At 41.3% G+C, this 13,243-nt stretch overlaps 1 protein-coding gene across 3 annotated transcripts in view; it reads right to left on the reverse strand.

The window, feature by feature from the left end:
• LOC133623603 (uncharacterized) overlaps positions 1–6,413 on the reverse strand; it is a 36,586-nt gene extending 30,173 nt beyond the window's left edge. For 2 of the 3 annotated variants that reach the window (XM_061986825.2, XM_061986824.2), the window contains exons 1-7: positions 6,285–6,413; positions 6,104–6,156; positions 3,105–3,171; positions 2,878–3,017; positions 676–759; positions 546–596; positions 347–475 (exon numbers count right to left, since the gene is read on the reverse strand). In XM_061986825.2, the coding sequence (XP_061842809.1) occupies positions 347–475; positions 546–596; positions 676–759; positions 2,878–3,017; positions 3,105–3,171; positions 6,104–6,156; positions 6,285–6,312 (552 nt within the window). In that variant the 5' untranslated portion in view covers positions 6,313–6,413. The remainder of the gene's footprint in view (positions 1–346; positions 476–545; positions 597–675; positions 760–2,877; positions 3,018–3,104; positions 3,172–6,103; positions 6,157–6,284) is intronic. The other variant, XM_061986827.2, reaches the window with a different exon arrangement.
• Positions 6,414–13,243: the final 6,830 nt, after the last annotated feature.

Raw genomic sequence — 13,243 nt, forward strand, 5'->3', positions numbered from 1 at the left:
ACCTCCTCCAACCTCCGAGGACAAAGCTACCGGGCTTTCTGCTCCGCCGTTCCCAGTCTGTGGAACGCTCTCCCTGACCACCTGAGGGCACCACAGACTGTAAATGCTTTTAAAAAAAAGCCTCTTTTTTTTTTAGATATATGTATACTAGTTTTAGCTATTTTTATTTATTATCTTTTTTTTTTTTTTTAAATACACTGTAGCACTTTGAGGTTGTTTACTAAATTTAAAGTGCTTTTTTTTTTACAAATAAAATCTTTTATTATTATTATTATTATTATAATTACCCCTGGCCTAAACCAACATCGTGCGGTAGAGCCAATAAGAATACAAAATCCACAAAAACCTTTTCCTGCGAGTGGTTTTCTTCTTCATGTTCGTCGCTACCCTCGTCGCTGGAATTGGGATCGTTGTCGGGGGGAGCTCGCGCACCAAAGTGATGGACAACCTCCTGGGGTTCGTCTCCCTCCGCCTCCTGAAGTAGTCCCAAATAGGTAAAAGGTCCTCTTTTCTGCTGCCATCGAGAAATGATTATCTCGACTTACGTCTGGAATGTTCCTGCTCTCCTTTTCCAAGCGCTTCTTCTCATTTCTGCGCTGCTGACACAAAGAGGACGGTTGGCAGAATATTGTTCAAAGATGATGTCATGGTTTGAAAAGAAATACAAATACTGACCAGTTTCTTTCGCTTGTTCCTCGCGCTTTTATACTCACGTTGTTGCTGCTCTATAAGCGCTTGTTTTGCCTGTTTCTTTGCTTCCTAAAAGGAAGGCATGCAGAATACAGTAGAACAATGTGGCCATACAGTATCCACTGACACACCCTCCGCCATCAACTGACACACCCTCCGCCATCCACTGACACACCCTCCGCCATGGACTGACACACCCTCCGCCATCGACTGACACACCCTCCACCATCGACTGACACACCCTCCTCATCGACTGACACACCCTCCTCATCGACTGACACACCCTCCTCATCGACTGACACACCCTCCGCCATCGACTGACACACCCTGCGCCATTGACTGACACACCCTCCACCATTCACTGACACACCCTCCGCCATCAACTGACACACCCTCCGCCATCCACTGACACACCCTCCGCCATGGACTGACACACCCTCCGCCATCGACTGACACACCCTCCACCATCGACTGACACACCCTCCTCATCGACTGACACACCCTCCTCATCGACTGACACACCCTCCTCATCGACTGACACACCCTCCGCCATCGACTGACACACCCTGCGCCATTGACTGACACACCCTCCACCATTCACTGACACACCCTCCGCCATCCACTGACACACCCTCCGCCATTGACTGACAAACCCTCCCCCTCCACTGACACACCCTCCGCCATGGACTGACAAACCCTCCACCATCCACTGACACACCCTCCACCATCCACTGACACACCCTCCGCCATCCACTGACACACCCTCCGCCATCCACTGACACACCCTCCGCCATCCACTGACACACCCTCCGCCATTGACTGACAAACCCTCCCCCTCCACTGACACACCCTCCGCCATCGACTGACACACCCTCCGCCATCAACTGACAAACCCTCCACCATCCACTGACACACCCTCCGCCATCAACTGACAAACCCTCCCCCCTCCACTGACACACCCTCCGCCATCGACTGACACACCCTCCGCCATCGACTGACAAACCCTCCCCCCTCCACTGACACGCCCTCCGCCATCGACTGACACACCCTCCGCCAACGACTGACACACCCTCCACCATTGACTGACACACCCTCCCCCCTCCACTGACACACCCTCGCCATGGACTGACACACCCTCCACCATCGACTGACAAACCCTCCCCCCTCCACTGACACACCCTCCACCATCCACTGACACACCCTCCGCCATCGACTGACAAACCCTCCCCCTCCACTGACACACCCTCGCCATCCACTGACACACCCTCCACCATCCACTGACACACCCTCCGCCATCCACTGACACACCATCCGCCATCAACTGACAAACCCTCCCCCCTCCACTGACACACCCTCCACCATCAACTGACGCACCCTCCGCCATCGACTGACAAACCCTCCACCATCCACTGACACACCCTACACCATCGACTAACACACCCTCCCCATCGACTGACACACCCTCCGCCATCCACTGACACACCCTCCGCCATCGACTGACACACCCTCCGCCATCGACTGACACACCCTCCGCTATCGACTGACACACCCTCCACCATCGACTGACACACCCTCCACCATCGACTGACACACCCTCCGCCATCCACTGACACACCCTCCGCCATCCACTGACAAACCCTCCCCCTCCACTGACACACCCTCCTCATCGACTGACACACCCTCCGCCATCCACTGACACACCCTCCCCCTCCACTGACACACCCTCGCCATGGACTGACACACCCTCCGCCATCGACTGACACACCCTCCACCATCGACTGACACACCCTCCACCATGGAGTGACACACCCTCCACCATGGACTGACACACCCTCCGCCATCAACTGACACACCCTCCGCCATCAACTGACAAACCCTCCACCATCCACTGACACACCCTCCACCATCAACTGACAAACCCTCCGCCATCAACTGACAAACCCTCCCCCCTCCACTGACACACCCTCCCCATCGACTGACACACCCTCCACCATCGACTGACACACCCTCCACTGATGAAGAGTCCGAAAAATACGGTACGTTACTACTTATGAGGAAAATGGCTTTGTTTTTTGTTTTTTTGTACGATTCCGTCTTCGTCTGACCTTTTTCGGAAGGGATTACAAGCAAAAACCGAGGCACCACGATAGAAGGTGTGTAGCGTGCTCATCAACATGAAACTAGTACCTCCTCAGTGAGTTGTCGGATTTGAGGATGTGGCCCTGAAGGTTGCCGTGCAAAAGTGTCAGGCCAAAAGTCATCCTCGTCCTCGTCCTCATCCTGGCTGTCATCGTAATAGACGTACCGGTACGAGGAAAAGTCCAAACCTGCCAGACACGCACAAAGACAAGGTCAGAAAGACTCTGGACTTAGTGAAAATTCAAATGTACCACGTATTGCTGAAGTGGTCTTACCCAGTAACCTGAGGGCCATTGCTTCCATGAAGAGGGAGTGTCCACTCGTCATGTCAAACGTGGAATTCTAAGACAGGAGTTACTATTAACCAATGGGTATTTTCTAGCTCTTGTTGCGTTTTGGACCAGTTGTTCCTCCCAGGGAATTCAAGTCACAATTCGCTCCCAAGGTCTTTCCGACACTTAAAGCTGAGTTGAAAAACCACCAGAGACAGAATAGGTATTTTGTTGTATATTTTCAAAGCTTTGCCAATATACATTGATTGAGACCAGTCTAACCCTAGAACATTCTATTGCGCCTCCCAAAATGGTCTGTCTTCCCGATCCCACCACCCTCTCTCTCTCGTCCCATCTCTGTAGACAAAACAAATGCTAGTCAAAACACATTCCAAAGAACTCAAGGTTAACACACACAGTTTACTTGCAGAGCAGCAAGAGAAGAAATGGAAAACACAAGCTGTTTTCAAATATGACTATGAAATAAAAGAAGTACAACTTAAATTCGGATATACAGGTAAAAGCCAGTAAATTAGAATATTTTGAAAAACTTGATTTATTTCAGTAATTGCATTCAAAAGGTGTAACTTGTACATTATATTTATTCATTGCACACAGACTGATGCATTCAAATGTTTATTTCATTTAATTTTGATGATTTGAAGTGGCAACAAATGAAAATCCAAAATTCTGTGTGTCACAAAATTAGAATATTACTTAAGGCTAATACAAAAAAGGGATTTTTAGAAATGTTGGCCAACTGAAAAGTATGAAAATGAAAAATATGAGCATGTACAATACTCAATACTTGGTTGGAGCTCCTTTTGCCTCAATTACTGCGTTAATGCGGCGTGGCATGGAGTCGATGAGTTTCTGGCACTGCTCAGGTGTTATGAGAGCCCAGGTTGCTCTGATAGTGGCCTTCAACTCTTCTGCGTTTTTGGGTCTGGCATTCTGCATCTTCCTTTTCACAATACCCCACAGATTTTCTATGGGGCTAAGGTCAGGGGAGTTGGCGGGCCAATTTAGAACAGAAATACCATGGTCCGTAAACCAGGCACGGGTAGATTTTGCGCCAAGTCCTGTTGGAACTTGAAATCTCCATCTCCATAGAGCAGGTCAGCAGCAGGAAGCATGAAGTGCTCTAAAACTTGCTGGTAGACGGCTGCGTTGACCCTGGATCTCAGGAAACAGAGTGGACCGACACCAGCAGATGACATGGCACCCCAAACCATCACTGATGGTGGAAACTTTACACTAGACTTCAGGCAACGTGGATCCTGTGCCTCTCCTGTCTTCCTCCAGACTCTGGGACCTCGATTTCCAAAGGAAATGCAAAATTTGCATGGTTGGGTGATGGTTTGGGGTGCCATGTCATCTGCTGGTGTCGGTCCACTCTGTTTCCTGAGATCCAGGGTCAACGCAGCCGTCTACCAGCAAGTTTTAGAGCACTTCATGCTTCCTGCTGCTGACCTGCTCTATGGAGATGGAGATTTCAAGTTCCAACAGGACTTGGCGCAAAATCTACCCGTGCCTGGTTTACGGACCATGGTATTTCTGTTCTAAATTGGCCCGCCAACTCCCCTGACCTTAGCCCCATAGAAAATCTGTGGGGTATTGTGAAAAGGAAGATGCAGAATGCCAGACCCAAAAACGCAGAAGAGTTGAAGGCCACTATCAGAGCAACCTGGGCTCTCATAACACCTGAGCAGTGCCAGAAACTCATCGACTCCATGCCACGCCGCATTAACGCAGTAATTGAGGCAAAAGGAGCTCCAACCAAGTATTGAGTATTGTACATGCTCATATTTTTCATTTTCATACTTTTCAGTTGGCCAACATTTCTAAAAATCCCTTTTTTGTATTAGCCTTAAGTAATATTCTAATTTTGGATTTTCATTTGTTGCCACTTCAAATCATCAAAATTAAATGAAATAAACATTTGAATGCATCAGTCTGTGTGCAATGAATAAATATAATGTACAAGTTACACCTTTTGAATGCAATTACTGAAATAAATCAAGTTTTTCAAAATATTCTAATTTACTGGCTTTTACCTGTGTGTGTATATATATATATATATATATATATATATATATATATATATTATAGCTAGAATTCACTTAAAGTCAATTATTTCTTATATATATATATATATATTATAGCTAGAATTCACTTAAAGTCAATTATTTCTTTTATATATATATATATATATATATATATATATATTATAGCTAGAATTCACTTAAAGTCAATTATTTCTTATATATATATATATATATATATATATATATATATAAATATATATATATATATATAAATATATATATATATATATCCATCCATCCATTTTCTACCGCTTATTCCCTTCGGGGTCGCAGGGATATATATATATATATATATATATATATATATATATATATATATATATATATATATATGAAATACTTGACTTGGTGAATTCTAGCTGTAAATATACTCCTCCCCTCTTAACCACGCCCCCCACACCCACCCCCCCACCCCCCACCTCCCGAAATTGGAGGTCTCAAGGTTGGCAAGTATGGAATATGGCTTGAAAAGGATTTGCAAATCATTGTATTCCGTTTATATTTACATCTAACACAATTTCCCAACTCATATGGAAACGGGGTTTGTAATATGCTGTAAAAAAAAACAACATTGTGAATTTTACGGTGAAGTTGTGTTGCCAGTTTGTTTGTTTTTTACTGAAAAATCTTTTTTTTTCTTTTCACAAATATAATAATCGAATGCACAGCAATTAATTTTATAATACGAGGTGAATTCTTCTTATCCTTAGAATCCTCTTACTAATGACTCACCTTCACCAGTTGATTCCTGGGAATAGAAACTTACCGCCCTCGAACATTACAATAGGTATTTGTGAATTTGATTTGACAGAATGTAAGAGTAATACTGTGTTTGATGTAATAAATGACTATGAATACACTTTGTGTGACACTAATAGTGAAATAAATCCTCACTTGTCTGCTCATAGCTGATGACTTCTCTCCATAGATGAGCCTCTGTGTGCGGCCTGAGGGGACGACAACAGCAGCATTTGGACATAAATACAATTATTGATCACTTTAGGGAAAGAAACTGTCAACACTGCAGTTCCCGGGAAATGAAACCTAAGCACCGGCACTGAAATGTAACACTTGCCTTTGTAAACATCACTTCTTCGTGACATGTTGTCGCCGCTTGATTCTTTTCAGACTTCCTTCCCGCGGGTCTGTTTATTGCCTTCTGTTGTTTTGTTTGCCTCAGTCACTCGACCACCCTCTGGTCGAGTTTAGAAACCTTTGCGCAGAGCAGGCATGACCACGCCCCCGCGCTCCCCATCGCTCATTTGATTGGTCGCTGCAAAGTCCTTTTTTCTTCTTCTTCTTCTCTCCCTGATCGCTCATGCAGTGCGCCACTTTTGCCCCCATCGGTCGCCGAGGGAAAATTATTTTTATTTGTTTTGATTTTTATTTAGGCTCCCCATTAGCTGGTTGCCACAAAAAAACACTTGTCTTCCCAGGGTCCACAAACTCAATACAATTACAAGTTAAACCATATCATTATCTACAAATACATCGATTAAATAAACAGAAAAAAAATGGAAATAATAATAAATAAAATAAAATATAAACAGATACATATATATATATATATAAACATTTATATACATACACATATAGATGTATTTGTAGATATTACTTTGTTTTTTTTGTTTCTTTCTTTTTTTGGGGTGGGGTGGGTGGTATGGATGGGATATAAACAAAAATATTTTGACATTTAGGGCAGACAATAGATATATGATTTATGTGAATATGATGTAATGGATAGGAATGTCTGATGCTGGATGTCAATAAAGATAAAATAAAATAAAAAAATAAATAAAAAAGCATATCATTATAACCACAGATATCCTCTAAGGCAGGGGTGTCAAACTCGTTTTCATTGAGGGCCACATCACAGTTATGGTTGCTCCCAGAGGGCCACTTTTAACAATGAGTAATATATGAATATACATGTATATATTATATATATATATATATATATATATATATATATATATATATATATATATATATATATATATATGTATGTATGTATGTATGTATGTATGTATGTATGTATGTGTGTATGTATGTATGTATGTATGTATATATATATATATATATATATATATATATATATATACATATATATATAACATCCATCCATCCATTTTCTACCGCTTATTCCCTTCGGGGTCACGGGGGGCGCTGGAGCCTATCTCAGCTACAATCGGGCGGAAGGCGGTGTACACCCTGGACAAGTCGCCACCTCATCGCAGGGCCAACACAAATAGACAGACAACTTTCACACTCACATTCACACACTAGGGCCCATTTTAGTGTTGCCAATCAACCTATCCCCAGGTGCAATATATTTATTTACATAAACTACAACATTTTTTTTAAATTTTACTTTAAGAACTGGCAGCTCTTTTTTTTTTTTTGGAAAAAAAAAAGGATAACTCCCTATATGTGTATATGTATGTATTTATATGTATGTATGTGTATATATATATATATATATATATATGTCTTAATAAGGTTATCCAAAAAATAGTGCTCGATACCGTAGTAGAGCGCAATATATGTATGTGTGGGAAAAAAATCACAAGACTATTTCATCTCTACAGGCCTGTTTCATGAGGGGGGGTACCCTCAATCATCAGGAGATTTTAATGGGAGCATTCGCATACCATGGTTTATATAGGGCACAGAGTGGGTGGGTACAGGCTGGCGTAGGGGCGTGGTGATTGGCTCATGTGTTACCTAGGAGGTGTTTCCGTCTGTGGCGGCATGCTGTTACAATTTCGCTGCGCTTGTTGAGGGATGACAGGTCTGGACGGTAAATAATAAACAGTTTCTCTTTCAAGCATAGGTTGCATCTTTTATTACCACTATTGTAAGGTGTGCTGGATGCAAGAATTTGCCATGTTATTGAATATTCAACATTATTGTCTTTGAGGTCCCAAATGTGTTTGCTGAGTTCTGTGGTATTTCGCAGGTTTTTGTTCCAGATGGAACAATCACAAGGCTTCTTTCAGGAACAAAAACCTGCGAAATACCAGAGGCAATAAACAGACCCGCGGGATATATATATATATATATTATATATATTATATATATATATATATATATATATATACATATATATATATATATATATATATATATATATATATATATATATATATAACATGATCAATATATTTATTTACATAAGCTACAAAAAAAAATTCAAATTTTACTGGCAGCTTTTTTTTTTTTTTTAAAAAGGATTACTCCCTATATGTGTATATGTATGTATGTATATATGTATTTATATGTATGTATGTATATATATATATATATATACATATATATATATATATATATATATATATATATATATATATATATATATATACATATCTGTTTGTATTTTATTTTATTTCTGATTATTTATTATTATTAATGTATTATTTCCTATTTTATTTTTATTATTTCTTCTGTTTATTTAATCGATGTATTTGTAGATATTACTTGAATATGATGTAATGGATAGGAATGTCTGATGCTGGATGTCAATAAAAATAAATTGAAAAAAAAAAGAAAAACTGCCAGCTCAGTCACCAGAATTTTACAGTAAAAGCAGTGGGTTTTTACAGCATATAAACAATTTTAATAAATGGAATGGTATAAAAAAACACAATACCACTGTTATTAGCGGTAAAATTCAAGCAACAGAGCTGCCAGTTTTTTGTTGTTGTTTTTTTTCAACCGTAAAATCTTACTGTTTTAATAATGTTTTTGTTTGTTTTTTAATATTTTAGTGTCTTACCATATATGGAAAAAAATATTTGATTTGATTTTACGGTAAAAAAAAACCCCTAAAGTCAGGGGAATTTAACCATAAAATCTTGTTTTAATGTTTTTTTGGTTGTGGCAACCAGCTAATGGGGAACCTTAATAAAAATCAAAAGTAAATGGACAAATAAAAATCCTTTTCCCTCAGCGACCAATGGGGGGAAAAGTGGCGCACTGCATGAGAGATCAGCGAGAGAGGAAGAAGAAGAAGAAAGGACTTTGCAGCGACCAATCAAATGAGCGATAGGGAGCGCGGGGGGCGTGGTCATCCCTTCTCTGAACAAGGCTTTCTAAACTCGCGCCGCTTGGTCGGCTGTCTTCTTCTGCGCACTTCTTCTGCGCACTGCAACGAGTGAACACGCTCGTTAGCGCCACCTGTCGCATTGGAACGTTGCCCATAAAAAAAACAAAAAACATGTTAATAATTTAAACTAATTCATCGTAGCGCCGATGTAAAGAGGCGGTATGTGGTTGTATTGATGCGGTGATACCATTTTTTAATGATATATTTGTTCTTCCAGTTGTCAGGCTTGCAATGGTGGTGACAGTTGAGCGGGCGGAAGTGCGAGGTTACCAAGTGAGGGAAGCGCGCGTGTTGTGGCGGAAACATCAAAGCTTTCAAAGAGCTTCAGAGGAGCCTTCTTTCTTTTTCAAAAAAAAGGTAACTTTAAAGTCATCTTTCTTCACTTTCATGCACTTTGTTTGGGCTTCTAGCGACGCGTCGCTGCAACGCGGCGGCGAACGGCGAGGCTAATTTAGCTCTGTTGTTAGCTTAGCATTAGCACCCGTTAGCATCCGCCCGACAGCAAGCCTTTGCCTTTTTTTTTTTTAAATAATACAAATATAAATGTCTTCATGCCGTAATAATCATTGTTTTAACACTTGTGTCTTTGACGGCTGCTCGTTTGGCTAATAACATTAGCGACTACCGCGCGGAAACCTGTTGCTTTTTTAGCCGACTTCTAATACAGCTTGTCAGCCGAGTGTTTTTTATTTATTTATTTTTTAATTTTATAAACATTTATTTATAATATGCAACATTTACATACAGTCAATAAATAAAAAAATATCAAAACAAGTACAAAAACAGCGCCATGGCGGTTGTAAACTCAATAAAGTAACTAATATATAATGCTATATTTATATATATATATATGTATATACCGTATTTTCCGCACCATAAGCCGCCCTGGGTTATAAGCCGCGCCTTCAATGAACGGCATATTTCAAAACTTTGTCCACCTATAAGCAGCCCCGTGTTATAAGCCGCATCTAACTGCGCTAAAGGGAATGTCAAAAAAACAGTCAGATAGGTCAGTCAAACTTTAATAATATATTAAAAACCAGCGTGATGTGGGCGCGCATGGAGTCGTATATCAACATGGACAGAGCTGCGTGAAAAAAGCCACCCGGCCTCTTCGCGTAAACTTCCCTTAACCACTCGCTCATCTTTTCTTCATCCATCCATCCCTTCGAGTTAGCTTTTATGATGACGCCGGCTGGAAAGGTCTCTTTTGGCAAGGTCTTCCTTTTGAATATCACCATGGGTGGAAGTTTCTGGCCATTAGCATGGCAAGCTAGAACCACAGTGAAGGATGACTTCTCATTCCCTGTGGTGTGAATATTCACCGTACGTGCTCCCGTTGTATCCACAGTGCGGTTCACAGGAATATCAAAAGTCAGTGGAACCTCGTCCATGTTGATAATGTTCTCTGGCCGGATCTTTTTTTCAGCTATCTTGTTTTTACAATATGCACGGAAAGTAGCCAGCTTTTCTTGAAAGTCTTTAGGCAGTTGCTGTGAAATAGTAGTCCGTGTGCGGATGGAGAGATTGCGTCTTTTCATGAACGGGAAACCTGTCGCTTAGTAGGAGCCATTTTGTGGTCTTTACAGATGTAAACACACAAAGGAAATGAAACGTAATATCCGCGCGCTTCTTCTTCTTCTACCGGGGAGGGTGGTTGCTTACAGTAGAAGAAGAAGCGCTTCCTGTTCTATGGGGGCGGGTGCTTACCTTGGCGGTTGCTTGCGTAGAAGAAGAAGCACTTCCTCTTCTACGGGGAAAAAAGATGGCGGCTGTTTACCGTAGTTGCGAGACCGAAACTTTATGAAAATGAATCTTAATATTAATCCATATATAAAGCGCACCGGGTTATAAGCCGCACTGTCAGCTTTTGAGTAAATTTGTGGTTTTTAGGTGCGGCTAATAGTGCGGAAAATACGGTATATATATATATATATATATGTGTGTGTGTGTGTGTGTGTGTGTGTGTGTGTGTGTGTGTGTGTGTGTGTGTGTGTGTGTGTGTGTGTGTGTGTGTGTGTAACAAAATGTAAAGCCATAGGCTCGTACAAGTTCCATAAATACCGTATTTTCCGCACTATAAGGCGCACCGGATTATAAGGCGCACCTTCAACGAATGGCCTATTTTAAAACTTTGTTCATATATAAGGCGCACCGCATTATAAGGAGCATAGAATAGAGGCTGGGGTTACGTTATGCATCCCATAGTTGCGAGACCTGTTGTGAATCAATATTGGTCCATATACAGTTAGGTCCATAAATATTTGGACATTGACACAATTTTCAGTATTCCAGCACTGTACAACACCACAATGGATTTGAAATGAAACAATCAAGATCTGCTTTAAGTGCAGACTTTGAGCTTTAATTTGAGGGTATTTACATCCAAATCAGGTGAACGGTGTAGGAATTACAACACATTTTATAAGTGCCTTCCACTTTTTAAGGGACCAAAAGTAATTGGACAAACTGATATAATCATAAATAAAATTGTAATTTTTTAATACTTTGTTGCAAATCCTTTGCAGTCAATGACAGCCTGAAGTGTGGAACACATAGACATCACCAGACGCAAGGTTTGGTCCCTTGTGATGCTTTGCCAGGCCTCTGCTGCAGCTGTCTTCACTTCCTGCTTGTTCTTTGGGCATTTTCCCTTCAGTTTTGTCTTCAGCAAGTGAAATTCATGCTCAATGGGATTCAGGTCAGGTGATTGACTTGGCCATTGCAGGATATTCCACTTCTTTGCCTTAAAAAACTATTTGGTTGCTTTCGCAGTATGCTTGGGGTCATTGACCATCTGCATTGTGAAGCGCCGTCCAATGACTTTTGAAGCATTTGGCTGAATATGAGCAGATAATATTGCCCCAAACACTTCACAATTCATTCTGCTGCTTTTGTCAGCTGTCACATCATCAATAAATATAAGAGATCCAGTTCCACTGGCAGCCATGCATGCCACTACCACCACCATGCTTCACTGATGAGGTGGTATGCTTTGGATCTTGAGCAGTTCCTTCCCTCCTCCATACTCTTCTCTTTCCATCATTCTGCTACAAGTTGATCTTGGTCTCATCTGTCCATAAGATGTTGTTCCAAAACTGCACAGGCTCTTTTACATGTTTCTTGGCAAACTCTAATCTGGCCTTCCTGTTTTTGAGGCTCACCGATGGTTTACACCTTGTGATGAAACCTCTGTATTTCCTCTGGAGAAGTCTTCTCTTAATTGTTGACTTGGACACAGATACACGTAACTCCTGGAGACTTTTCTTCATCTGGCCAACTGTTGTGAAGGGCTTTTTCTTGACAAGGGAAAGGATTTTTCTGTCATCCACCACACTTGTTTTCCGTCGGTCTTTTGGTGTTGCTGAGCTCACCAGTGTGTTCTCTCTTTTTAAGAATGTACCAAACAGTTGATTTGGCCACACCTAATGTTTTTGCTATCTATCTGATGGCTTTGTTTTGATTTTTCAGCCTAATGATGGCTTGCTTCACTGATAGTGACAGCTCTTTGGACATCATATTAAAAGATGACCTCCCCAGATTCCAAATGAATACACCACACTTGAAATGCCATCTAGGCCTTTTATCTGCTCTTTGTAAATGAAATAAATGAAAAAAAAACAAGGGAATAACACAAACGTGGCCATGGAACAGCTGAGTAGCCAATTGTCCAATTACTTTTGGTCCCTTAAAAAGTGGAAGGCACATATAAAATGTGTTGTAATTCCTACACCGTTCACCTGATTTGGATGTAAATACCCTCAAATTAAAGCTCAAAGTCTGCACTTAAAGCACATCTTGATTGTTTCATTTCAAATCCATTGTGGTGTTGTACAGAGCTGGAATACTGAAAATTGTGTCAATGTCCAAATATTTATGGACCTAACTGTATAAGGCGCACCGAATTATAAGGCGCACTGTCAGCTTTT

The sequence above is a fragment of the Nerophis lumbriciformis genome, linkage group LG26 (assembly GCF_033978685.3).
Source record: "Nerophis lumbriciformis linkage group LG26, RoL_Nlum_v2.1, whole genome shotgun sequence".
NCBI lineage: Eukaryota > Metazoa > Chordata > Actinopteri > Syngnathiformes > Syngnathidae > Nerophis > Nerophis lumbriciformis.